This window comes from Rhinolophus ferrumequinum, chromosome 11 (assembly GCF_004115265.2).
Source record: "Rhinolophus ferrumequinum isolate MPI-CBG mRhiFer1 chromosome 11, mRhiFer1_v1.p, whole genome shotgun sequence".
NCBI classification, from domain to species: Eukaryota; Metazoa; Chordata; class Mammalia; order Chiroptera; family Rhinolophidae; genus Rhinolophus; species Rhinolophus ferrumequinum.
Window position 1 is genome coordinate 25,034,311 of NC_046294.1, and position 26,264 is coordinate 25,060,574.

The 26,264-nt window shown below is 46.4% G+C and overlaps 1 protein-coding gene across 4 annotated transcripts in view; it reads left to right on the forward strand.

Moving 5' to 3' along the window:
• Window positions 1-2,342: 2,342 nt before the first annotated feature.
• WT1 (WT1 transcription factor) overlaps window positions 2,343-26,264 on the forward strand; it is a 47,513-nt gene continuing 23,591 nt past the window's right edge. For 2 of the 4 annotated variants that reach the window (XM_033120573.1, XM_033120574.1), the window contains exons 1-5: window positions 2,343-3,163; window positions 8,720-8,842; window positions 9,294-9,396; window positions 18,852-18,929; window positions 20,006-20,056. In XM_033120573.1, coding sequence (XP_032976464.1) covers window positions 2,722-3,163; window positions 8,720-8,842; window positions 9,294-9,396; window positions 18,852-18,929; window positions 20,006-20,056 — 797 coding nt within the window. In that variant the 5' untranslated portion in view covers window positions 2,343-2,721. The remainder of the gene's footprint in view (window positions 3,164-8,719; window positions 8,843-9,293; window positions 9,397-18,851; window positions 18,930-20,005; window positions 20,057-26,264) is intronic. The other 2 variants (XM_033120576.1, XM_033120575.1) reach the window with 2 other exon arrangements.

Genomic DNA, 26,264 nt, shown 5'->3' on the forward strand with positions numbered 1-26,264 from the left:
CCTCGGACTACGAGGTCGAGGCGAGGGAGCACTCCAGGGTTGAAATGGGGATCTCTCCAGGATTTGCTCGACTCCCCTTTTCTCTTACCCCACCCCTGGGCAAAAACCTTTTTTCCCCCCAGTTATACGTAAAGGCAGAGAGTTAGGCGCCTTTGCCCTATCTATAATTCAAAAACACAAAAGCTCACATTCAAGCTATCCTCTTTCAAATACCACCCCCCTTAAAAAAATTTTGCAAAGGAGAAATCTCGACCTTTTCGTTTGGAAACAGATCCCTGGCTTTCCATAAAGCGGCTCGCTTTCCCTCGTAGAGCTTGAGAGAACACTAGTTAAGAAAAAACGACTTCAAAGTAGAAATAAAAGTGGGAGGTGTGAGACAGGGGTCTAAGGCGTTCTAGGGGCAACATGGCATGAGAAGTTTCGTCTCAGGGGACTTTCTCCATCAAAATGACTAATCGTGCACGTTCTCTGTCTAGCTCTGGATCCCCGCGGCCGGCTGAAATGAGGCCTGCGGGAGAGGAGTGGGTGGCCCACAGAGGGTGTAGTGGGGAGAAGGAACTGGCCTCTAGAGCCTTTTCATTTCTTCAAAAAGCTTGAGTGGAGACGAAGCAAAGCCAGACACTAAAGCAGCGCAGAGAGGTGTCCATGACTGCGAAGGTGAATGAGGGTGCAAGAAGGTAGCGGGTGTTCCCGGCCTTTGCGCTCATGGGACTCCTGCGCCCCCCGAAGGAGCGACCCCAAGAGGAGGGGATTGCGCTTAGCGTGTAGGTCCAGGGTCGGCACACGCTTTCGAGTTTGTAGCCAGAACACGCCGCTACTTCGTTTACTCAAGGCAAATTAACTAAAACCAAAGTGTAAGAAACCGTGAAGAAACCGTCTAGGCTTTCCAAACCGTGGCATTTTTGTAAAACTGCAACTACCTTGATTGTTGTTTCACATGGGCTAGGCTGGAAAGCTGTGGGCCCTATCCCCTGCCAGCCTGGTGTAGGAGACCTGGCGGCAACCGGTCGCTTTTTGCTCGGAGCTACTGGTGGTCCCAGGCTGCGCGGTCGCCGCTGCCTCCTGGCTCTCTTGGGCGTTTCCACGCGCCCCTGAAACGCACTCCAATCCGGATTCTTGGCGCTTCTCCTTGCCTAGCGTCAGTTTCCCGATAGATGCTATTTCTTTTTTTTGGGGGGGGGGACACAGAACCTCAAATACCTGCTCTGGGACCCCGGGCTCCCAAACAGTGACTAGGTGGAAGGAGGAGTCTGATTTGGCGATACCAGGCGCTTGGAGCTCCCAACCGTAAGAACACTGTGTGGGACCGTGGGCCTTTGGAGGCTCTCCTCCTCGGTCTGCCTAACCGACTTGCCTTCTGATCGGTCATTGTGAATCCAGAATGGTACTGCCAACCGTGGATGAAAGCAGAGCTCGGCAGGAGCGGCTCCAAAAGCCACCCTTCCCTGGGGGCTTTGTACCCAAACCCTGCCCACTCCCCAACCTGGGCGCCAGCATTCTCCGGCAGGAATATATGCAGGCTATAGGAGTTTCCCTGTGTTTTATTCCCTCCCAAACTAGCCGCTGTTTTCCTGGCTTCACCGTAGAAGAGTCAGATACTGTTAAGCAGAAAGGGAAGTTAAGTGCAGATGACACCGATTTTAGGTAGGCAGCAACCTCACCAAGTAATCAACTACCAGACGATCGAAATACGCCCGGCTTATCACAATTGATGCAATCCCTTCTGGTCATCCACGTTCACCTTGAGTCTGGCCTTCGGAACCCACAAGGGGCTTCCGCGCCCCCCCTCCGTGACCCCAAGATTATGACCACTACTCCAGCCCGATGGTTCTAGGCGCAAGAGCCGGACTCGCGCGCGCTGAGCAAGGGAATCCGCCTCTTTGGAGTCCGGGGAAGTTCTCTGCGCTTTCCTGAAGTTCCCGCCCTCGTGGAGCACCCCCTGCCCCTCCCTCCAACCCGCCCTCTCAGATTAACAACCCCATCCCTACCGCCGTCATACACGGATGCAGAGGGGCCATTCACTGCTCACCTGAAGAGACTCGTCAGTGGCTCGAGGCGCCCACACTCACGAAGGCCGAGAAGGGGAGGTAGGGGGAGGGTTGTGTCCCACAGGCCAGCTAAGAGCGCGTGGCGGTTGGAGAGGAGGGTGTCTCGGAGAGGGACGCTCCCTCAGGCCCGCCCTCCCACCCCCACTGCGAGGGCGCCCCAGAGGAGCCGCGCGCGCTGCCTGGACCCGCTTGGGCTACGGTGTGAATGGAGCGGCGGAGACTCCTGACTCCTCCTCCTCCCACGCCGCCGGCCCCTCTTATTTGAGCTTTGAGAAGCTGGGGGCAGCCAGGCAGCTGGGGTAAGGAGTTCAAGGCAGCGCCCACACCCGGGGGTTCTCCGCAACCTGACCGCCTGTCTGCTCCCCCCTTCCCACCCGCCCTCCCACTCATTCAGCCACCCAGAACCGGGACGGCAGCCCAGGAGCTCGGGCCCCGCCGCCTCCTCGCCGCGATCCTGGACTTCCTTCTGCCGCAGGACCCGGCTTCCACGTGTGCCCCGGAGCCGGCGTGTTCGCACACGGTCCGCTCCGGGCCTGGGTGTCTTCCGCAGTCCGAGCAGCCGGGGATCCGGGGCCCAAGTAGCATCTGGGCCAAGTTAGGAGCGACCGAGTGGAGCACCGAGAGTCTGCAAGGCCGGAGGGGCCGCGGGCCGTCCGGGGCCGAACTACAGCAAATGGGCTCCGACGTGCGGGACCTGAACGCGCTGCTGCCAGCTGTACCCTCGTTGGGTGGCGGCGGCGGCTGCGCCCTGCCTGTGAGCGGCGCCGCGCAGTGGGCACCCGTGCTGGACTTTGCGCCCCCGGGCGCCTCGGCTTACGGTTCTTTGGGCGGTCCTGCGCCGCCGCCGGCCCCGCCGCCACCCCCGCCACCGCCGCCTCACTCCTTCATCAAACAGGAGCCGAGCTGGGGCGGCGCGGAGCCGCACGAGGAGCAGTGCCTGAGCGCCTTCACTGTCCACTTCTCCGGCCAGTTCACCGGCACAGCTGGAGCCTGTCGCTACGGACCCTTCGGTCCTCCTCCTCCCAGCCAGGCGTCCTCCGGCCAGGCCAGGATGTTCCCCAACGCTCCCTACCTGCCCAGCTGCCTCGAGAGCCAGCCCGCTATTCGCAACCAGGGTAAGCAGGCCGGGGAGCGCCCCCTACACCGGGGGCGGTGGCGAAGGGGCTATTGCCGTGCCTGGGCACTACCCTGTCCAACCTCTTTCCTGACCCCAGCTCTTACCTGGCTGCCTCCCCAAGGACTGTGAGGGTAGCGGAAGCAGCAGCTGGGGAGAGAGGATTCCGGGGAGAGGGAGTACGCTCCAGCGTGGGATCCTGACTTTCTCGGGAATCCGACTGTTCGCACCAGCCGGGAGGTCATCTGGGGCCCCTCCGACCCTTGGAGATTCCGGTACTTCAAATCCCCGTTAGAGTGGGAAGGGGGAACTTGTGCAGTGTCTAGGTTCGTCTCAGAAGGGATTTTGTCGCTTCACCAAACTGTCACTAGGCATTGGACTTTTTAGGCGTTTCGACTCTGGATTCTGGAGTGGGACCCGCGCAGGGTGAGCAGCCCGTGCCGCCTCCCTCGCGCCAAAATGTGCAGGCGCCGCTCTGGCTCTTAACATTAGATGCTCGATAAGTATCATGGAGCACTAGAAGGAGTACATGAGCGGGCTAGCAACTAATCAGTGGCTTTCTTGGAACCACCTTGTGTCCGAGTATGGCTCCCCGTGTGGTTGTATGGCAGCAGATCTCTTTTTGGTTCCCGCTCAGGTGGTGGCCAAGCGGGCTCCAGGGCTGGAAGAGGACCCCATTTGTCCGATTACAAGCTGTGCGGGACCAGGTCCTATTATAGGCAAAGCAATGAGGCTCTAGCGTCAGGCGCCTCCTCATCGTTGAATGCGGGGCTCAGCCCGGGGAACGATTTTTGCAAGACTTGGGGGGTAGAACAAGGACAGGTTTATTTGTCGTTTTCAGTCTTTGTACATCGCGGGTCACAAACGTGAGTTTTCTCATCCTGCGCTGGCACCTGCACAGCTCTTTCTCAGGAACCAGCCAGGCCGAGCCCTTGCTGTTTGGTTTCGGAATTTATTCTAATTGGACTTTTCCGCTATTGAGAACGCAAACCAACTCCGGTTGATTCGATATTTTAGGAAATTCTTTACAGACACCATGGCAGATGCTTTTCCTGGAGCAAAATTTCGCACGGGCCTAGGGACCGGGATGTTTCTGGAATGCGTGGGATGGGAGAAGCAGAGTGCGTACTGTTTGCAATAGGTTCCGGGTCTCCCAAGGCACGGAAGAAGGTCTCTGTTCTTTACCAGGAAGCGCTCACCTTCTAAACTCGTATCTCCAGGCTGCCTGTCTCTACCTTAGGGCCAGCGAGGAGCACCTGGCCCACCAGAAGTCCTGGCAAAAGCTAAACCACCCTCCTCCTCTCTTCATCCAGGGAATCTGGGATCTGTGACCCATGGAGGAATCTTAAGCAGACCCATGGGGTTTCTCCACTGTAGGTCTCTGTAAATGAAATTAGTGTTTCAGATTCAAGGGGTGTTGGAACAGCCCAGTGCCCGTGGTGAGGCTTGTGTTCTCTTATCCTGCCACCTCTAATGAGCAGGCTGCTGTTACCTTTGGCAAATCTCAACGTCTCAGTTTCTCCATTTGTAAGAGAGGAGCTGTGATGGGCAACCCGGAAACTGGGTCTGGCCTGAATCTCTGTGCCATAGATGCAGAAGTCCAACTTTCCCTGGGCTTTGCCTTCTAAATACAGAACGCAGAGCAGTCCACCTAAACTTGACTGGCCTGCCTTCTGGCTAGGACTGGCAGGCAGGTGTGTGATGAGAGTGAGTCTCTCTATGGATGTGTGCTATGTGGAGAGGCCCGAGAAGTCATTTGATCGATGTACCCCCCTACCACAAAATACCGTGCCATTATTTATTTGAGTCTATCTAGGTACTGTGAAGATTTTGGAACCTGTGTTCTGTCGCTTTGTTTGGGCCCCTGTATCCAGTCTTCCACAGAACAGGTCTGGTGCCCAGGATCCCATTAACCCACAGTGGGGTGGGGTAGCGGACTGGAATTTTAACCAAAGCGCACACTACACTTAAGCGGAAAATCCAAATTCCTTTCTAGTAGATAGGCCCTGCAGCAAAAAAGAAAAAGGTTTGAGAACTGGGGACCAGGACTCACAGGTGAAGGAGTTCCCTCCTCTCCACCCTAAGGAAGAGCCCACTGGAGGGCTGGTCCCAGACTCAGAGCCACGGCCTGTAAACCTGGTTCTGTTTACAGGCTTAGGTTTTCTCTTGCAGTGAAAACATAAATGGGTCACTGGACCAGTCGTTGGGACTCACTCATTAGTTGGGAGCTGGGGTGGGAAGTCAGAAGCTGCTTCAGCATCATCAGCCTTGGCCGTGGCAACCAAGGTGGGCTCTGAGGCTTGGAGGTTCCAGATTTATTTTCTTGATTTCCGGGCTTTCAGCATCTTTTCCTGGGGGAAGCAAGGGCATCATCAGCTCCTTCCCCAAAGTGTGGGAATGGCTATCAGCAGGCCTGAGGCCAAACTCCAGAGAGGAGTCAAGACCTGGGTCCCTGTTCCCAAAACAGGGCAGCCTAGCCGTGGCCCCCAGGAGACAGTTGTTGGCACCCTCTCACCTCCTCTCTACCCCAGGCATCAAACCTCATTTTTTCCTATTTCTTAAATACGGTTTTCCTATTTCTTAAAAACATAGCTGATGCCTTAATCTTCTAAACATTAATTCACCAAATATTTATCGAGCACTTATTCTGGTTGAATATTAATTGAGACAATGTGCCTCAACCTTTGCAAGAAGCTCACAGCCTGATATTGGAGGAGCCCCTTATTTCTGGATAAGGAAATTTAGGTTCTAAGAGATTAGGTGTAAAAGGTCTCAGTTTGTGCCAAAGCTGGGACTCAAACCCAGACCATTCTATTTCAACATCCTTTCCCAGGGATCTTGAGATGGGTTTCCTCTGCCCTGCTGGATAGGCACTGAACTGACTGTGTGAGGGTTGTCAGGGCAGACGTGGGGTGAGGATTTGGGTAGCCCCAGATTAAGTTCGGAGTTTAGGGAGGGGAAAAAGAAAGATTGTCAGTCAGGCCGATTCCTCCAGCCCCCTTGGACGCGCAGAACCCTAGTGCACGATGAGGCCTGGGCATCACGCGCTACCCTAGGGTCAGGTGGGGAGACGAGTTTGACCCAAAGGCCAAGGGCGCCCCCCTTGGGTCGCATTGGAGAGGGTATTGCGCTGCCGAACACATTTCCCCATATTCTGCCGCAGCTGGGGAGTCATCAGTCTCAGCCTTCTTACCCCACTACCTTCCTGACTGAGCTTGCTGTCCACCGCTCCAAGGGGCCTGGTACCGCCGGGCGGTTCCCTGCTCCTCCGCTACGGTGCGCGGGGGAGGGAGGCGCAGGGCCTCCGGCTGCTCTGCGCGGTCAAGGTTGCACTCCTTTCTTGGGCCGAGACTAACCGTGGGAAAGGCGCTACCTTGGACACCGGAGCCTCTTCCTCTAAGGCCTGTACAATGAGCCTTTGAACACGCTGCCCCTTTCCTCGGGTAGCTGTCTCTCTCCCGGCCCCCGCCCCGCGCTCTACGCACCAGGTTCAGCGCTAAGTCCCCGGACAGTGTGCTCTAATCAGTCCCGCGTCCGAGAAGCTTCTAATTAAAAGAGCCCTCCCTCCTCTCTGCCCGAGCTTTCACCACTGCCCCTCCCGGGGGACCTAAAAGAGGGGGTTGGAGGCCGGCCCCTACCCAGAGAGGTCTGCGCGTCTTGTCTGAGAAGGGGCTTTGGGAGCCTCACCCGGCGTGGAGGCGACGCTGCAGCCCGCAACCCGTGGCCCTTGCGGCGCACCGACCCGACAGTTGGGGAGCCCGCCTCAGAAGACAGCACAGTGCCCCGGGCCACTGCCTACTACTCCCCGGTTCAGGAATGGAGAAGGGTTCGTCTAGAGGCAATTTCTTTGTCGCTTCTCTTTCTCCTATTTAAAAAAATGTCCTTACAAAATTTGGCCTTCCTTCTGCAAAATTGGGTGCTAGGAGCCAAATTTTTTTTGAAAGCTGATCGGTAGGCCTCTAACGGGGCCTGGCCTCCGATCTTAGAAAGTGCCTGGAAACCCAAGCGTGCTCACCCACGCCTGACAGCTCACGGGGTGGGCGTTTATCTTTGCCCACTTAGTAGGCTATAGAAATGGAGGCCTCTGGAGTCATGCAAATTATAAAAGCTGGCGGCTTAAGTTGTCAACCTGTGGCGCCAATTTGTGAGACTTGGCCTTCTCAGTACAATCTGATAATTAAGACCTGCTCCACCCCCCCACCCCCAGGTGTTCTCTGACACCACGTTCCCCAGAGTGGGCCATGAAGCTCGATTTCTGTCTTTGGGGTTATGTTATCAAGATAGGGGTGACAGCCTCCTTTCTCTGTACAGTCTAAGTCTTCTGGGACACTTGTTGCAGAAGGAGCTCATCTAGGACAATAGTGGGGGGGGGGATGGAGACTGTTTGACCCACCCCATTCCCAAGAATAGAGTGGGGTTTCGAGACCCAGCACAGTGGCTGGGTGTGTGGGGGGGACTGGCCTGGTGGTCCTGCAGGGAGCCTTGTGAGTGTCTGGGCCACTCTCATTCTCCACTTGCCTGGACCTCAGGCCAGAGACTCCCCAGATAGAAGGAGGCTCTACCATTGGGTTCAGGGCCCCAGGACTGATCTTTAGCTGGAGGAACCCTTTTTCCCTAGAGGTTGCAACTTTTCCAGAAGCTGGTGGGATATATGTTTAAAGCAATTTAATAACAATAATCATAGAAGGAGACCACGTTTTTTCGACTTACTTTTTCTCACCTTCGGAGAGTTGGGGAAGAACAGGGGCGGTATTGCCTTCGGTTTCTTGGCAGGGAGACTGAGGCAGAAGACCGTGCACTGCCCTGGAGGTTGAGGTACAGTGTCAGGCACACTCTAAAAGACACAGGCCTCCCGGCCTGGGGCTCCAGGACGGGGGCTCCACCCGCGCTGGTGGTCCTAGTCGCTGGGCGCGAGGGGAAGAAGGAGGACGCAGGGTCGAGGCCTACGGGTCCAACTGGAAGGGCTCCTTTTTCCCGTCACCAGCTTTCCTGAGGGCCTTGGGTGTCGTGATGTCGGGTCGCTCAGCCTCAGACAGATAACATTACTCTGTAATTACTCTCCCCATTTAAAGCCCAGGCCGTTTAACTGGCTCCGAGTAATTAATGAAAGTTGGTGCGCGGGCCCCTGATTTACGGCTCTGAGTCAGCGCGGGGTCAGCTGAGCAGATCCATTTCGCTCGCCCGCGCTGCCCCTGCGCTAGAGCTGCGGTGTTTGGTTTTGGGGGAGAACAACTTTCTCTGCTGAGCGGTTTTCACACTTCCTTGCGGGAGGTTCGGTGCAGAAGCAGCAGACTCGGTGAAAGGCAGGGGCACACATAAATTGGGGAATGGTGGAGAGGTCAGGGTTGTACATGGGACAGGGTGGGGAGCGGGTCGCCAGGTCACACGTCGGGGCCTCGGCTCAGCTTCGCGCCGAAAGCCCTGGAGGCGTGTGGGGCGTGTAACCCACAGCTGAGACCCGATGGGGGCGCCGAGCGCGCCTTCTCTCGGGTTCTGGTTCAGATCCACAGTCCCTGTCTCCCGGTTGACGCTGTGCTTCTCTCCGCCACGCCCACAGGATACAGCACAGTCACCTTCGACGGGACTCCTAGCTACGGCCACACGCCTTCGCACCACGCGGCGCAGTTTCCCAACCATTCCTTCAAGCATGAGGACCCCATGGGCCAACAAGGCACGCTGGGTAAGCAGGCGGGGTGATTTGGGGGTGTCTCTCCCCTTCTGTCATTCACGCCTCCCAGTTTCCAACCCAGAGCAAATTGGGGAAAGGAGAAGAGGACATCCAAAGGGTGTTTTTTTTTTAAAATAAATAATTAGCCCGATCTTACTCAATTTCAAGGGTTGAGTCCCTCTCCAATCCCAATTATGTTAGGGACATCTCCACTCAACCAAGTTTAGGAAAGTCCCGACGGGGTTTTAGGTGTGCTCGGCAGTGACTGCTAAGGGAATGTAAAGTGAGCAGCTTAGCTCTTTATGGTCTGGACACCCTCTCTCTGCACGCCCGGCATCCAGGCCCCGTTGCCCCCAGCTTAGCCTTGGAGCCCAGCTTCAGGGTGCTCTGCTCCCCAGCCCCAGCCCCGCACCCCCCCAGAACGTTGGGGCGCGCTCACTCCGCTCTCCCCGGCTCCCTGCAGGCGAGCAGCAGTACTCCGTGCCGCCCCCCGTCTATGGCTGCCACACCCCCACCGACAGCTGCACTGGCAGCCAGGCCCTGCTGCTGAGGACGCCCTACAGCAGGTAGGAAAGCGCTGGGCGCTCGCGGGCGCGGGAACGTCCCACGCGGGGCATCGGGGACTTTGGGCGTGCAGGGTCCTGGAGGCGAAGGATGCCTTTAGCCCATTCGGCTACTTAGAGCAAATTAAAGGGATCTCCTGGCTCTGATTTGAAAGTAGATTTCCTCGTCTCCGTGTTATTTTGAATAGAAACGAGCGCGATTACTGTTAGGAGCAGAAGAAAAAAGTGCAGCGCTTTGAGAAGTTGTTTTTTAAAGGGCTCTTTGCTGGGAGGACTTTAGCATCCTCAGGACCGAAGATTAAACACGGAGTCCACTCCCACGCTGTTCTTCTCACTCTTCAAACCCCTCCTCGCCTACTGGCCGCCCCGCCGGCCTTCTATGGGACTACTCCCAGGGCTCCTTCCCTCAGGCAACAGCCTTCCCCCAATCCCTGTCCTCCAAGCGCTCGCAGCACCCGGCTATGCGGCTATGCGCTGGGGCGGGACCCCGGACTGCGTGGGACTGTGGTCGGGTCGCAGCAGTGTCCTGCGCCCGCCCTTCTTCCTGTTCCCAGGAGGCGGAAGACAGCTTCTTTTCCTTCGAAGCCTTTTTCCTGTCCCTTGTGCCTTCTCTCGGCTCTCGCTCCACCTTCCACCTACTCTCCCCCAAATTTATTCTTCAACTTTGGGTGAACTTGGCCGGCATCCCGCTTCTCCGATAGGGTTGCTTAGTAACTGGTGCACACACCGGCCCGCGCCGGGTGGAGAGGTGGGACGGAGGGAGGGAAGTGGTCGCTCTCGGCCTTGGAGGCCGGGGATTGGGTGCGCATTACCTCATGTTACATCCCTGCCCCCACCCCGGTGCTGTGGGGATCCTGATACCGACTGCCCCCAAACTCTTCTCCATCCTCCTCCCCTCGGCTCCAGGAGCCGGGGCTGACGTCAAGGGAAGGAGGTAGTGAGGTAATGAAGGAAGGAAAAGCTCCTGCCCTGGGAGATTGGGTGGGGGGAATGGCCGCGCCTGGGGGACCTCCAGTCCCACAGGTGGAGGAGGGGAGGGAGTCTTCGTTCCTGAGCCCGCCGTGGGGTACCCCAAAGCCTTGGCATGCTTATAAAGTTGAGTCTGGGACTCTGTACGCCCGAGGCGCGAGGACTTTGGAAACCTTTCCTCTTGATTGGAAAATTGGCATATCTAATCGGATTTTGGATTCGAGATCTTTCTCTTTCTTTCTTTCTCTATCTCTCTCTTTCTCCCCCTCTCCCTCCCCCCCCTCTCTTTTTCGGAGAGAGGGGGCAAACAAATGCCTGCAGGTTTCACAGACAGAGATAGAACGGTCACATCTTATTACTCTCCTTTTCTCCTTCCTTAGCTGGAAACCAGCTGTTCTTTGACACCGCAGACCTAGAGTTCTGCCCCAAGCCTGCGATCTCTGTGCCTCGGTAGGTGAGGTCACTGGAGTAAATGCAGAATCCCCAACCATTCTCTGTTGTGACTCTTCTCCCCTAGCAAAACTGGGTAGAGGGGCCATTGACATCCTCCTTGAGGAGCTGCTCCTGCCCATTGCCAGAGTGGCATTGCTGTCACTCTGGTAGTAATTGGGGGTGCAGTTGGAATGGTTCCCCAGGGATGACCTTGGCCCACTCCTCCCTTCCTTGGTCCCAGTCTGAGAGGAAGACCTTGATGCCCCAGTGGGTGCTGTTTAGATGGGCCAGGTTACCTCCTGGGAAATGGGGACTGAGAGGCCATTGGAGTCTGGTTCAGCACTGACACGCAGCTACATACATTTCTTACTCTCCTTTCCCCTAAGCATAGACCCACCTTGTGGGACAATAGGAAAGGATTGAGCTGCTTAGAAAGAATAGGGGTCAGGGATAAAGAGATCACAACCACTTTTAATAGCACATCTCCAAACTGAGTCCCTGTGGTAGCTTTTGACTTAGGGCTGAATCCGGAGTTACTATTGAAGTAGAAAAAGTTACTTTGCATTTTATACATAAAAATTTTCACACTTTAGAATTCAGCTTCTAATTGGTCACTGTATAAAGCAATTTTGTCAGGTTCATCATTTGGCAATATTTGCTTATCCCTTTTTTCTTTCTACATAATTGGAACTTTTTTGTTCCTCATTTTTATATGAATGTCATAAAAATACCATTTTCTCCTGTTACAGAAAATTTCCTAAGTGGTAACATCCCCTAAAAAAGAATTTGTGACCCCAGTAGGAAAAGAGTTTGCTCCCTGGAAGTTTGTACTTCGTCTTTGAAGCTCCATCCATCCTAAAGTCACAACATTTCTACTCACTTTTCAAAGATCAGGTACTTCCCCTGCAGTAATGATGGATGGACAGGTGTAGGGATATTTTAAAATTGGGTCTGTGTATCCACATTACTGCAGTTATGTCATTACCTTTTTTCCTACTCCTAAAAATGTTTGAAAGTGTACTTAGATGCTTTTGGGAAAACAGCATTTGGAAAAGCATAGAAAATAGGACTAAGGTTTAATCGGTTAATAATTTAACTTTTGGATTTTAGATACTCAGTGGTGCTTTTGGCTCTGTTCTCTATTCTGTCTAAAATTGGATACTCCTGTGAAAGGCTTCCTTGTGTTTGACCCTTCATTGCATTTGACCCTTTGAAACAGCCTTCCTAGCTTCTTTCCCTTGCCTTCCCAAAACTTTGTCTCCTCAATCTTGGATTTAGTCTCCCTTCCCACCATGAAATAAAAGGTAATGGTACATACACAAACATTAAATAAGCAGTGCACATGTGAATTTGATTGGAGGAAGTTTTCAGAATTCTCTCCTTGTTAGGAGAGAACTATACAATGAAAGAATCACTATAAGTTCTCTCTCTCAGGTGACAAATATGAGGAGTTATAGCTGTACACCTTTGTGTGTAGGTGTAAAACAGTAGTGAGTAGAAAATGCCCCCTGGCAACTTACGGGAAGTGATAGGAGATGGTTTCCTCATTCTCCCTGCCCCTCACATGTTGAACGTGGGTAGAGTTTTGTCTAAAGGTCACCAAGGCTTATGACACTAGATTCAGCCTTTATGGAACCCAGTCATTATAGATGGGTGAAAGCATGAGTTCCTATAACATAATAAGTGGGATTTATTGCATGCTGTCTATGTGCTGTTGGGCATTGTGCTAAGGGCTTCACTCAGTTCGTTCACTGAATTCTTCTGATTATTCTATGGTAGGTAGGTACTCTAATTTCTACTCTGCTGAAGAGAAAATAGGTTTAGAGACTCAAAGTTAATTTGCCCAAGATCACACAGTGAGTGAGAATCAGAACCGGGATTTGATCTTCAGTTTCTCTGACCCTAAAGCCCATCTTTGTTCTGAATCACTGAGGGATTCCAGGCCACTCATTGTCCGCTACCTTGAATATTCCCCTTATACAGTCCATGCCAGCATTTTTGCTAATAAATGATAAGAGCAAATGCACAAACAGACTTACTATAGCCAGGCATCATTTTAACCACTTTACAAGCATTCACTCGGTCACATATTCTTTGAGGATGGCAATAGATTATCACCCCTACTTGACAGAGGAGGGAACTGAGGCCCTGGGAGGAATTTGGCCAGTGTGACACTGTAAGTAATAGAAGTGGTGTTCAAATTCAGGTGGTGAGGCTCGGGAATCCATCCTCCTACCCACTGGACCCACCCTACTACCTCTTCTGATGCATAAGTGCCGTTCTCTTTCCAAATGTGGTATCTGCCCTTGGTCTTGCTGGAGAAAGGTGTTTATTTCCCCCAGTTGTGAAAGAAACCCATTATCCATTAGTTTTACCCATAGTTTTCCATAGTAAGTGATTAGTGGATTGGGGCCAGTGTTTTCCCTGATGAGTACTGTTGGAACCAACTTGAGCTTTCTCCTGAAGTCCTAACTGATAAAGCAACTCTGTCTTTCAAATTGCAGACTCCTCTAGCTTTTCCTTTGCCACTGGGTATGAACTATTGGGGTAAAGGTCAGTTCAGGCACCTAAAGAAACCCAGGGCAGAGATCTTTCTCCCTATGCATCCAGACTGCTTCCAGGGCCACCATGGTTTTTGCTTGCTCGGAGGCAAAATATCCCAGGGAACATTGGACTCCATGCTCTCCTGAGGGGAGAGAGTAGTGAAGTTGACACTCACTGAGCATTATTCCCCCCTGACTTCTGCCTAGAACAGGCAGCCAGCTGAGCCTTCCCTGCTCACTTCCCTTGAATCCTCTTCCACAAGCCTCCTAGCGTCCTCTGATTGCTGACTTCCTTGGAGTCCCCAATCCCTGACTGTGCCCATTGCACAGCTTGATTCTCACAGCTATTAGTACTTTGAAAAGGAGGTCTGTGCAGTATGTTTGAAAAATATTCCTGTGCACACTATTGTTTTAGACATTCTAGTTCTTTCCCTCTCTTTTCACTCTTTTATATGGTTTGTAAGTCCTTCTTTAGCAATGGTGCTACCCATATAAGTTTCCTTTTGCCCCTTAGCAGTTCGGGAAGCAGTAATTGCTGATTTGCATATTTTAATTGTATGTTAATGATTCACAAATGGTGATTTTGACAGTGGAGCCTGGTACTAGTAGATTGTCTTTCATGTGAATGAAACTTCCTTAGCAACCCTTGAGTTTCTGAGAAACCCAGGTCAGTGGGGACGTTCACAATCCACCATTTAGGTTAGCCTTCAACACAGACATAAATCAGAAGACAGCTTGTGCCCAAGGAAGTAAAATCATAATTAATGGTGCCTCTTTTCACTTGTGTGTCTAAGTACCCTTTACATGGTGTGCAAGTTTCACTTAAAACAATCCTGGTATATGTTTCCCACATAGATAGACATGAAGGCGGAAAGTCTAGAATGGTTTCCAAGGTGGTGGGCAGTGTTATCAAAGCCAAAGGCTTGCATTAGACTTGTCTCCAGGGAGGGGGAAAAATCTACTTTCAAATATTCCTCCAACTTTTGTGCTGACCAAGTGTTTATTAATAGAAGCTGAATCCCCAGTGGGTTTTTCTTTGGTTAACTGGTGAGCTTGAGAGAGATTACAATACCAAGAGATTGACTGTAAAATAATTATTCACCATGGCCTGCTGGGCAGATATTTCTCACCAGGCAGTCTGCACGGCGCCTCAGAGGGAAGAACGCAGGAAAAGGGCTGCATGGAAGTCTGGCTTTAGCCTCTGTGTATGATCCTTGATTATCAGGTGTAGGTAAACCCACAGAGGCTTACCTGTGGAACAGAGTTATTATAGCAAATGCTGGAAACATCATGAATTCTGATCACAGATGCCAGTAATATCCATCTTTTCCTTTTTTTTTTTTTAATTGTCCCATGGGGAAATTCTTTTCTTCTACCAAGATGTTACTTTGCCAGCCAGTAATCATTTGGCAGAGGTAACTCCAGTCTCAACCAGGTTCTATGATTTCATTCCAGTGGTGACATGAACTCTTCTACCTTGTTCTGCTGACTGTAGTAAACACACTTAAAGATGAAAAATACTTGAATTACACATGCGTTTGAAGAGTGGAGGAGTTCTAGTCTAGATAATAGCTGAGGGCTTTCTTCTTCCTTTCTTTTTGTGCGGAGGTCAAGAACTCAGTAATATTGCAGTCCAGGCCAAAACAAACTCTATATGATCTACTACTGATTTCCTTTTAAGTTCTCCTTTTTGCTAGGACTGACTTCCTTTTATTTTACTCCAACTTGCATTAATCCAAGTTATAGAAGTTTCTTTCCTCTCTTTCTTGCTTCCAACTTCAAACATTTCTTACATAGGAAACAAGTGACTTTATTTTTTTTAAAGACCTACTTAAAAAAATATAAAGGACACCGTGACTTTCGGAATATATTTTGGCAACCTACAATTTCAGAGTTCACTTCCGAACAGACAGTTAGACAGGGAGCTGAAATGCCTACGTGACCACTGTGGTCGCTCTGAGCCAAACCACTTGCTTATCTGATCTCCCCTGGGAATGAGGTGGTTGACACCTACAGTGGTTATTTAATAATTAGATGCTTTATTTGTCAGAGGCCATATATTCTTTGCTTGGTGCTGGCTCTTTCCGTGGGTTTTCATGAGGAGAGCTGGGTGTTGATCGATTGCCCAAAGAGATCAGAGCTTCAGCATGCTTGGGCCCAGTATTTTCGCTCTAGTTCACATTTTGTCCTCTCCCCAGCAGCAGTTATTGTCATTGCTGTTAGTGACTTCCAGTTGAAAGGGTGTGCCAGCCAAGCCCGACTGACTGAGCTGCTGAGGACACCCAGCCAAGAGAAGGCAGGATGTGGTTAAAATTGTGCTCTGATCCTATCGCTGGCCTCAGGAAACCTATTAGTAGCTTGGGGATTTTCTGAAAGTCCTTCTCCCCCATCGGCCCATCCCACCTTCTGTTCCCTTCTGAGGATTTACAAGCTGGGTTATCAGGACTACTCACATCAAGACGTGGTGCTCTGACTGGGACCTTGGCACGTTGTCCTTCGTTAGCTGAAGAAGATGTGTCGGGCATCTTGCACTTTGTAATTTTCTGGAGACAGAGTAGGTTAGGATGCTCCCTTGAACATGTCCTCTTTCACCTCCAGACTGTTGCCTGTAATTTATTAGGTTGGTGCAAAAGTAATTGTGGTTTTTGCAGTTATTTTTAATCATTTAAAGCACAATTACTTTTGCACCAACTTATTATTATTACTATTATTTAAAGGGTGTGGAGAGGACAAGGCTCAGAGCCAAACGATGCCAAGGGGCAGAGCAGGGTGGGAGTGGGAACATCAGGCAGTCAGCACTAGGCATCGATCTCTCTGAGCCCAGGTCCTTCTCTGATAAATGGGGATCAGAATTATACCTGACTCACAAAGTTGTTGTGAAGAATATTGGAGAGGTGTGAAAGTACTGTGCAAAAATTTGATAGATGAGAAAAACTGAGAATATTTTATCTGTGAACTCTTCAAAGAGCCATCATTAGAGCTTTACAACATCCCTGTAAAGTTAGACTGATTGAGATCAGTATTCCCATTTGACAGATGAGAAAACTGGGGTGCAGAGAACTGCAGTGATTTGCTCAGGGCCCTAAAACTTATAGAGTAACACTGTCCAATAGAAACATAGTGCAAGCCATATGTGTAATTTGAAATTTGCTAGTAGCCATGTAAAAAAAGAAACAGTAAAATTAATTTTGAAATAGTCTATTTAACCCAATATAGTCAAAATCTTATTTCAACACGTGGCACTAGCAGTATTTCAAGTGCTCAATAGCCACGTGTGATTAGTGGCTACTATGTTGGCAGTATAGAGTATTTATTAAGCACCTATTAGGAAGATACACATATATGTAAGACATAGACCTTGAATTTGAGAAAATTTGCTTTTCAGGAGCCAAGAAAATGTCCTTAAAAATATATCCTCTTGGGGTATTTCCTTGTAGAGACCTTTAGGAAACTATTGGACTGTTTTTTAAACCTGTGAGAAAATTCCTAAATCATGAAGTTAGATATTTGGGACTCACTAACCCATATGTGTAAACTTCTGTCACTCATCTTGTCTCTCAGCACTCTTGAAAATTAGGATTTTCTTAGTCTTCTGCAAGGCTGAAATAATTTCAGAAAGATTCCACATCCCAATAGGGCCTAGGAAAATTGTCAACTGTGGCTGAGTGATTTTAGTTGGTGAACAATTTTTTAAAAAATTAGTGACAAAAATATAGAGCTGCCTGGGGAATACAATGCCTGTTGGCTGAGATTAATGGCAAGATTAATAAATGGATTGCTTGATGAAAAGGCGCAAGAGAACAAAAACCAGTAGAGATTGTGGAGGAGGCTGCTTATTAATGAACTGTCAGCCCAAAGAAAGTTCAAGCAACTCTCCTGTGTTAAATGCAGAAGGCTGGCACTTCTAATAAAAATTGGGGTCCTTCAGGAATTAATTACACTGGCCTTACAGCAAGAATTTGTGGAATTGAGAAACGTAGTGGCACAGACCAGCACGGGCTGCTGCTGCAAACGGGGAAGCTGCAGGGGAAACTCATCATTTCTTTTCCATTGATATGTAGGATATTGTAGTAGCATAATAGTCAGTCAGACGTGGGGATGAATGATGGGGTCCAGATATACACTGACTAATGAAACTACACATACTTTCAGATTGAAGTCACTTCACATTTCATATGTAAAATTCCCTCCTGAAATCTGATTTCCTCCTTATCCTGTGTACCCGCCACTAAAGAGTTCCAAATCATTTTCAGAGTGATTATATGAGAGGCAGATGGACTCGAACATGATTTATCAGGCTTTGCCGAGAAAGAGCACGGTATTCATTTATTCCGAGTTGCTGTCGTTTCCCAGTTTGGTTAGCCTGACAAAGCTTTCTCTTAATTAAACTTTGGTGTTGCCTCTGCCCAATGGATGAAGCAACCCAAAGGAATGCCATGACAAGATGGAGATTGTCCAGAATTTGCAATATGATATCACACATTAGATATTAAAAGCTTCTTACCTTTTTTTCACTTCTGCCATGAAGGTAGAGTGAAAATGTTCTTCTGTAATGTGTTTAGATCAAGGGTTCCCAGACAAACCATTAATCTCTTGGGTTTCAAATTTCATAATTAACCATTTCAGTTCAAGACTAAGTTTATTGCTAATAGAGCTTGGTAATTAGGAGATGCCTGGTGATTGATTTATGTGCTAGTTTTCTAGGAATGAGATACATATAAAATAAATAAACAAATGACAATGAAAAATGAAAATACATAATAAAGATATTTATAAGAGTTGTACATGCAAAAACACAAGGGGGCAAGAACAACTTTTGATTGGTTTACATGGTAGTGTATTTCTCCTTTGGTGTCTTAATGTAAATAATCAGCCGTTGTTTTCCCTTCCCTTATAGAAATGGGTTGAGGGCTTTTTTTTAAAAAGCCCCTTTTGACTTGTAACAGGATTATCAAATTTATAAAGAAGGATTCCTTCAGTTGTGCATAGAGTTTATCATCCTCTTTCTTTTGCTTGTCACATCCTTGAGTATCAGACCATCCATCACCCATCACTCTTTGACTTTTCAGACCCTCATAATCCACATGATACTTATCCTTTTGATTAAAACAACTTAATGGCCTTTTCACGAATAATTAATCTGCTGTCTTTTTACTTTCAGCCTCAGGCTTTTAACTTTAATGTTGAGTTATCCAGCCTGTGTTGCCTTTCAAAGTTTCACTCCCTTTAGCCTCTTCCCTTCAAAGGTTTAATACCTCTTTAGAAACTTCAATGTTCGCTATACTAAGGTTTTTTTAAAAGGCTTCCAAATTACGCTCACATTCTTTCTGCAGTGTGTGAAGTGAATAACTGTGCAGAAATGAAGATTATTTCAAACTTGTATATTCTATCATTCTGGATAACGTGGAGGCTTTTGCTATAAAGAAAAGTTAAAACTCCATTGCTTTTTGAAGAAACAATTATTTATTTATTTTGGTAGCTGTGCATGTCTAACTCTGGATGTTTTTCTAACAGTGACAATTTATACCAGATGACCTCTCAGCTTGAATGCATGACCTGGAATCAGATGAATTTAGGAGCCACATTAAAAGGGTAAGATCTTCCCTATTGCATTGCCCTTAAATAGTAACTTACACCTGTTTGAACCATTTAAAAAGTGCTTGTAACTTATGAAGAGAGTATGATTTTAGAAGAATAAGCATGGCTCTATGTAGAATCAAGATGCTTTCCTCCCACCACCAGTTGGCGGGTTGTGTTCAATATTAAATTTTCAGGAGTATAAATAGGGGATGGTTTTGTCTGGAACAAGGGAGTTGAGAATATTGGGAAAACTTAATATGGCCTTTACTTACGGAATTTTTTAGAGTTCTTCAGAGCTGTGTCCATTTTACCTCGAGTAAATGTTTATGTTTTGCTAGTGATAATCACAGATGATAACCATTGTATTATCTTATCAAGAAATGCTTTGAGTTTACAAAGTCCAAAATTCAGGATCCAAAATTCAGTATTTGAGAGATGATGATTTGGACAATCCAAAGTCAGATGTGCTCATACCTCGTTGCACCAACAGGTTTTCGCACCAACAGGTTTTCTTCACAATTGATATACAACAATAGGGAAAACACAGTTATCAAGCACAGATAGGGACAATTCTTGGTACCTGAAAAAAGAAAAAAAAGGAAAGCAGGTGGGACTTGCTTTCAACAGTAAAATAACTTCCTTTTAGTTTTCTAGCAAGTCTAAGTTGCTAGGCAGTTGGATATCTCACTCATGAAGCACCTATGATGTATCAGGTGATCTTTTAGGTCACCTCCTGTAATCTTCCTAACAACATTGTGAGGCCTAGGTACTGTTACCCTGTTTTCAAAAGAAGCAAAACAAGCTCAGAGAGTTAAGTAACTTCCCAAGTTCACATCGTATTAAGGGGTAGAGCTGGGACTCCAAGCCCAGATCTGATTCCAAAGCCCAGGTTCTTTCCAACCTCACTGTGGGGTCTTTCACCCCACCATCAGCTCCGGTGGGATCAGGGACTTAGTTCAGCACTCTACTAGACAGCTAGGTTCACATCTCTGTGTATTTAGTGGCTTCTCATTGGACTCTGGGATCTGGGGGCTTGCTAGAGCCATGCATGCTCCATTCCCCATTCCCCACCTCTTCTTCTCTTCTAGAGTTGCTGCTGGGAGCTCCAGCTCAATGAAATGGACAGAAGGGCAGAGCAAGTGAGTGGACAATGCTATGATGGCAAAGCAAATGCCGTAGGCCTTGGTGGTGGCACCTGGGGGCGATGCAGGAGTTAGGACTGATGATGGGTAATCAGGGTAGCCTTTGGTGCACTGGGATGGGGAAAATCTATCCATCTCTCTCTCTCTCTCTTTGCCTCTTGTTATTTATCATAGACATACTGTGGGCGAAAATGGAGGTGGTGACATTTCATATCAACATATTCCTATAGAACAATTTTTAGAGTGATGCAGTAGGAACCTTGCTCATTTCCTTGTGAATAGTTCACAAAATACTAAATTTGTAGCATTACACATGTTCCTGTTAGAGCAATCAAATCTTTCAGTCATACTTAACTTTCATTTTTCCCTATTTCCCTTGAAATCTCTAAGGGAGAACTTAATTTTTACCCCAAGTCTATGGCCAGACTTTCTGCAAAGATTCTTTTGTTCCCAAACATCTGTGCCTTTTCCAGCCCTATAGCCTGCACCCTGGGACATTTCTGTAACTCTTTCTTTTGATTTTATTTTCTCTGCTTGAACACCAGAACCAACCTCCCTCTTCTCATCCTTCTTTTGAATCATTCTTCAATAATCAGCAGTTACTTTTCATCTTTTAAGACTTACTGTTAGATCCTTCTCTCTATCCCTAACCCCAATTTTTCTATTTTAGCCAAATCTCCACTTTCTCTCTCTAGACAGCAAAGGAAGAAGCTTTTTGTTGATTTGAATTTTTTCTCTCCCCACTTCCATCTAAGGGGCTGCTGACAGTTTCAGCATTCTATCCTCTTACCTACTCTCAACTTATACTTCTTGGTTTCTTTGTTCCACCCTTTCTTTCTGGATCTCTTCCTTTTTTTCTCTCTCTCCTCTACTGAGAATGCAGTAACTGTCCCCAAACTAAATGCCAAGAAAAGACAGAAGAACGTGACTGTGAAGTGAATATGTGTCAGTTTTTAAAATTTCTTCATGTTGGAGCACAGGGTTTGTTTTTTGCTTAATTATAAAAATTATAGATAAGAAACCTTTGCTTGTGTTTGAATCTGAGTCTTTCCATAGTTGAGATAATTTTGATACCTTTTTAGTCCTATTAGTCACTTGCTGGAGAGTCAGAACTATATTGTAAGGATGAAGCAAAAGTGTGAATAATTTGTTTTATTTTAATACCGTACCAAAAACAAAACAAAACAACAACAACAGCAAAATAACTAGAAAAGTTTGCATTGTTCTGGTGCTTACATTTTGGAAAAGGATTTCTGAAATCAAAATGTATTTCTTGAATACTAACTTAAGTCAAAGAGCTGTATAAAAAGGATCAAATGGCTCCAATAGATAGTCCTACAGAAGAACAACTCTTTGGAGAGTAAAACAGTATGCAATTGTCTAATGTACTAACATCTTCTCTCACACTGTCCCTTTAGAACATATTGTAAGTCAGCTAATGTCTGCTTCCATTTGTGAATCGAACATTTATCTAAGGGTTGATGTTAACATTATTGGGCCCTGTGTGAGGGACTTTTCATATGTTTTCTCTTTTGATCTCATGACAATCCTAGGATATTAGGGTCACGCCCATTTTTGAGATGAGGAATCTGGAGAAATTAAGCCACCTAACCAAGTTCACATAACGAGTAATTGGCAGAGCCATGTTGGAATCCACTTCTGTCTGACTCCAGGATCTGAGCGCTAGATTAGAGTTTCTTAAACTTTATAGACTGTGACAATAGTAGAAATACCTTTTACGCTAAGATCCAATATATGTGCACGTGCACACATACACACTACAAATTCTCACAAAACAGTATTTACCCTTGCTCCATGCTATGCATGCTGATTCTTTCTACTTTATTCCATATTATTTAAAAAATGCTGGCTGTGATGTGGAGATTGATTTTACAACCCACTAACGTATCATGACCCACAATTTGCCTCTCTTTTAGCTCTTAGAAAGAACGACTCCTTAGCTCTTTCCTCCTAGCCCATGAACAGCCCTAAGAACTGGATTCAGTTGAATCTGTTATTCCAGTAGAAAGTTTGGCTTTTCCCCAGTGGGACATAATCTGGGTAGATGTTCATTATTCTCTATGACACCGAATTTCCTTTTTTTTGCCAGGGTATGAAAACACTGTTAATATGGAAAATGCATGTGAAAAAAAAATTTCATGAAGAAAGATAAAGAGAAATAACTGTCCTTTGCTTTAATTCATCACTAACATCTTTACACTATTTGAAATCAGTGATAAGAAAAATCATGGTGACAAGGTAGATATATAACAGGAAAACTGGAGGTTTGACTCATTTTTTGGAGAAGAAAGATGGAATTCCCTTATCACTCATAAAAATGAGGCATTATCAATTTTTTTATTGAAAGATCATGTACTTCACACTAACAACCACTACATATTTGTTCATGTCTTCTTTCCTTGAAAATGTTACTTGTATAAAAAGAATAGCCTTGTTGCGTCGTGTCTCAACAAGTCCACGGAACCATCTTTCATTAGATGTCGGGGAGCAGTGGTATTCAAAGGGCAGCGATGGGATTTTAGGAAGGGCATGGGCGAGAGGAGAGGAAAACAGGATATTCTTGCCACTGATTTACTCTTGTCTCCTTCTCCCTTTACTCATTTTCAAATCTCTGTGTGCCCATTGGGATCAGAATTACTTTTATGACCTCAAACAGGAGAATATTGTATTTCAATTTAAGTCAAAGAGAAGGTACTTTATGAAACCACTCTCTTAACTCTGACCCTTTACCTCACCCACAAACAAATGAAATTAGATTTTTAAAGTGGGTCACTGAGAGAAAAAATTGCTGGGGATCCTTTCTAAGGATTAATCCACCTTTATGAATATTTCTGTTTATGGTGCCTTGTGTTGTCTGCTTTTTATTTCTCTTAAAAACATGTTCTATGTGTTCTTAATGGCTGCTGATTTTTTTTAAGGCTACTCACAAGCCTTGGCTACTCTGTTAGCCTCTGTTTTGTCTCTCCTGAAGAAAATATCCTGCAAAATGGAGAGAAACACATCAACCTTGACTGTGGTCCAAGTTATTAAAACAAGGAAGAAGTCATTCTCTGGGGACGTGGGTAGGGGGAGTGGGAAATCGAACACAATAGAAATGTTAAAGGAGTGCTGAGCAAAATGAATGTCCCTTTGCTGGTCCAAGAAGTTCACAGACTGTTGGAAACACGCAGTATTTGACCTGTGAATGCTTGAAAGGAAAAACGAAAGACTCGTGATGAGTGATGTATGGTGCAAACAAAGCTGCGCGTTTTGGTAAGGCCAAGGCTGTCGAATCTGGAGAAAATCCCCGCTAGACATGGTCTCATCCCTGAGAACCTGTGCCAAAAGAGATAGCTGTCTTCTCTGGCTGGGAGTTCCAATACACAGCCCAGCACCTTCTCTCTCCAGCTCATGAACATAAGGTACTCGTCCAAGAGATTTACTTCTTGAAAATACATAGCCTGCTTTTAAGTGGCTCCTGGAGACACAAAAGCAAAGGTGGAGAGAAGCAGTTCGGTGAACCCCAGCATTCTTGAGTGTATTCCTCCACCTCCATGCCTGGAAAAAAATTGTTAATTTCTCCTTTTAAATGGTGCCTTGTAAGCAGTTTTTCGCCTTGCACTGGACTTAGCTAGAGTCTGTTAGCCATACTGGGAACAGGGAATTGGACTCCTGGGTTTGCAGGATGGAGATGGAGATTCTGACTTAAAGCTGTGTCGTTCCTCTTGGATTAACTCAGTTGCTGCTTTGCCTTCACTTCTCACTTCCCTGCTGCTACTTTCTCCTCTCTAATTGTTCACCTTTCCCACCCTGTTCTCTTTGGGCATATATTCAATGAATGTATTTTATATTTAAATTATGTATATAATGTGTATAAATTATAGAACAGTTAGAAAATACAAATATATAGGGGAGGAAATTAACACTCCCCCCAATAGCCCAGTGAAACTACTATTACTATAATGCTGCATATGCTTTTAGAACTTTTTCTATGTGTACATACACATTTGTGTCATTTTCTTTTTTATAACAAATGATTGGCTTCTGCTTAGATCTAATTCAGCAAAAGCATATCTATAGGCTATTGCAATGTTCTGTGTTTCGGCTCTCATGAGAGCATTAACTTTTGAAAATATTACCGACTTCTTAAAAAAATACTTCATTTAGAAGAAAAGATTCGGGGTTTTATTGGCTTACCGTCTCCACACTATGTTCCTAACTCTTTTATTTTAAAGCAATTAATTATTTTCTTTTTGTAAAGATGAGGGAAAATGACAGGTTTGATCAGAACAGGAGAAGACAGGAGCTAAGCAGGGAAGATAGAAAGGGAAGATGGTGATTAAGGGGCCAAGTTGGACATGAGAAGCATGGTGGACTCAATGCAGGGAGGTAAGGGAGGGTTAATGAGAGCTCCAACCTGGTGGTAAAGGGGTGTGTGTGTGTGTGTGTGTGTGTGTGTGTGTGTGTTGGAGGGGGAGATGAGTAGAGGATTTCTTTCATGAACTAAAGGAGTATCATGTCTGTGATCCCATCTTGGTCCCTTCTGACCCTCTACTCACCATTTATCCTTCCCCTTGTCATCTACTCAAGAAAAAAACCATAACTACTAGCTATAAAAACAATGATATAGAAGCTACACTAATAAAAAGTCACGCAGATGAATGTTTCTTGAAATGAGGGCTACTGTATATTTTAATAGTGTTTTTCCCCCTATTAAAAGTGAACGAGTTCATTTATTCTGGCTTTATTTATAACTCTTCATTTTAAAGGCAAAGTCACGATGTAGTGTTCATAAGGCTAAGATGGTGACTTCATCGAAAATGAAAACGACTTTTTTCCCTTTGATTAACACAGGCTTGTTAAAAAAAAAAAAGGGCAGTACAAAAACATAAAGAAGAAAAGAAAACTTATCTGTTATCTCACCACCCAGAGAAAACTTTTTAAAACATATTGGGGAATATTTCCATCTGCAGAGAAAGAAAATCTGGAAACCTTTATCAAACCATTAATGATAGTTGCCTCTGGAAAGATTAGAGGGAAAGGCAAAAGCCTGATAGAGATGGGTATAAGACATCATAGGAGAATATAAACTGCACAAAACTTTCATTGGAGTTTTGCTGCAAAGGAGAGCAAAGAAATGGGGTTCTAGCTCAATGGGTGTAGAGGGTCAGGAGAAGGTGGTTTTTGTTTTGTTTTGTTTGTTTTTATTTATTTATATGTAGATAGACATATCTACCTTTTTGTTTGCTGATGAGAATGATCGAGAAGAGGAAAAAAAATGATGATGGGCGGGGATAGACTTGCTGGAACAATGTCCTTGAGAGAGAAGATGCTGCATGGGCAAGTGAGTGCTGGTTAACTAGCTAGCAGCTGGGATAGTTCATCTAGTAACAATATTGATTTACAAGAGTTCTTTGTTTAAAGGGATAGTAACACTGCTTGTCATATTTACTGCAAATATTTTCTCTGGTTTGTGTTTTAACTCTGTGAATGGATTTTTTTCTGTCAGAAAATTTTATATAGTAAAACTTGTCAGTTCATGTGTTTCTTGTTTTGTATTTTTTCACCTTTATTGAGATATAATTGATATATTGTATATATTTAAGGTATACAATGTTATTATTTGATACACATATACATTGCAAAATGATTATCACAATAGGGTTAGTTAACATCTCTGTCACCTCATTTAACACAGAGAATGGTGATTGTAGTTAACAATACTGTATTATATGCCTGAAAGTTGCTAAGAAAGTAAATCTTACTACATGGTCTCACCACACCAAAAAACCAAAGGTAATTATATTATGTATTTTTTATGGCTGCTTTTGAGCAATAATGGCTGAGTAGAGTTTATGTTCTATAGTTTCAAGTTTTTGGCTTTTATGTCATGCCTAGAAAGAGTTTTTCCAGCTCAAGATTTCTTTAAAAACTTATTTATTTATTGGTGTATTTTGTAATTTACTTTTTAGATTTAAATATTTAATTCATCCTGTATTCATTTGGCAGTAGTATTTCACCTTGATTTGTTTCTAGGTGACTAGCCTGTATCCCCAAACTATTTTGAATAATCCATCTTTTTCTTGTTGATTTCAAATATTACCTTTACTAATCCTTGGATGCTATCAAATTCTTTAGATCTATTTCTAGACTCTTTAGTCTCCTCTTTTGATCAGTCTGGCTCTTTCTGCCAGTATCGGGTTTT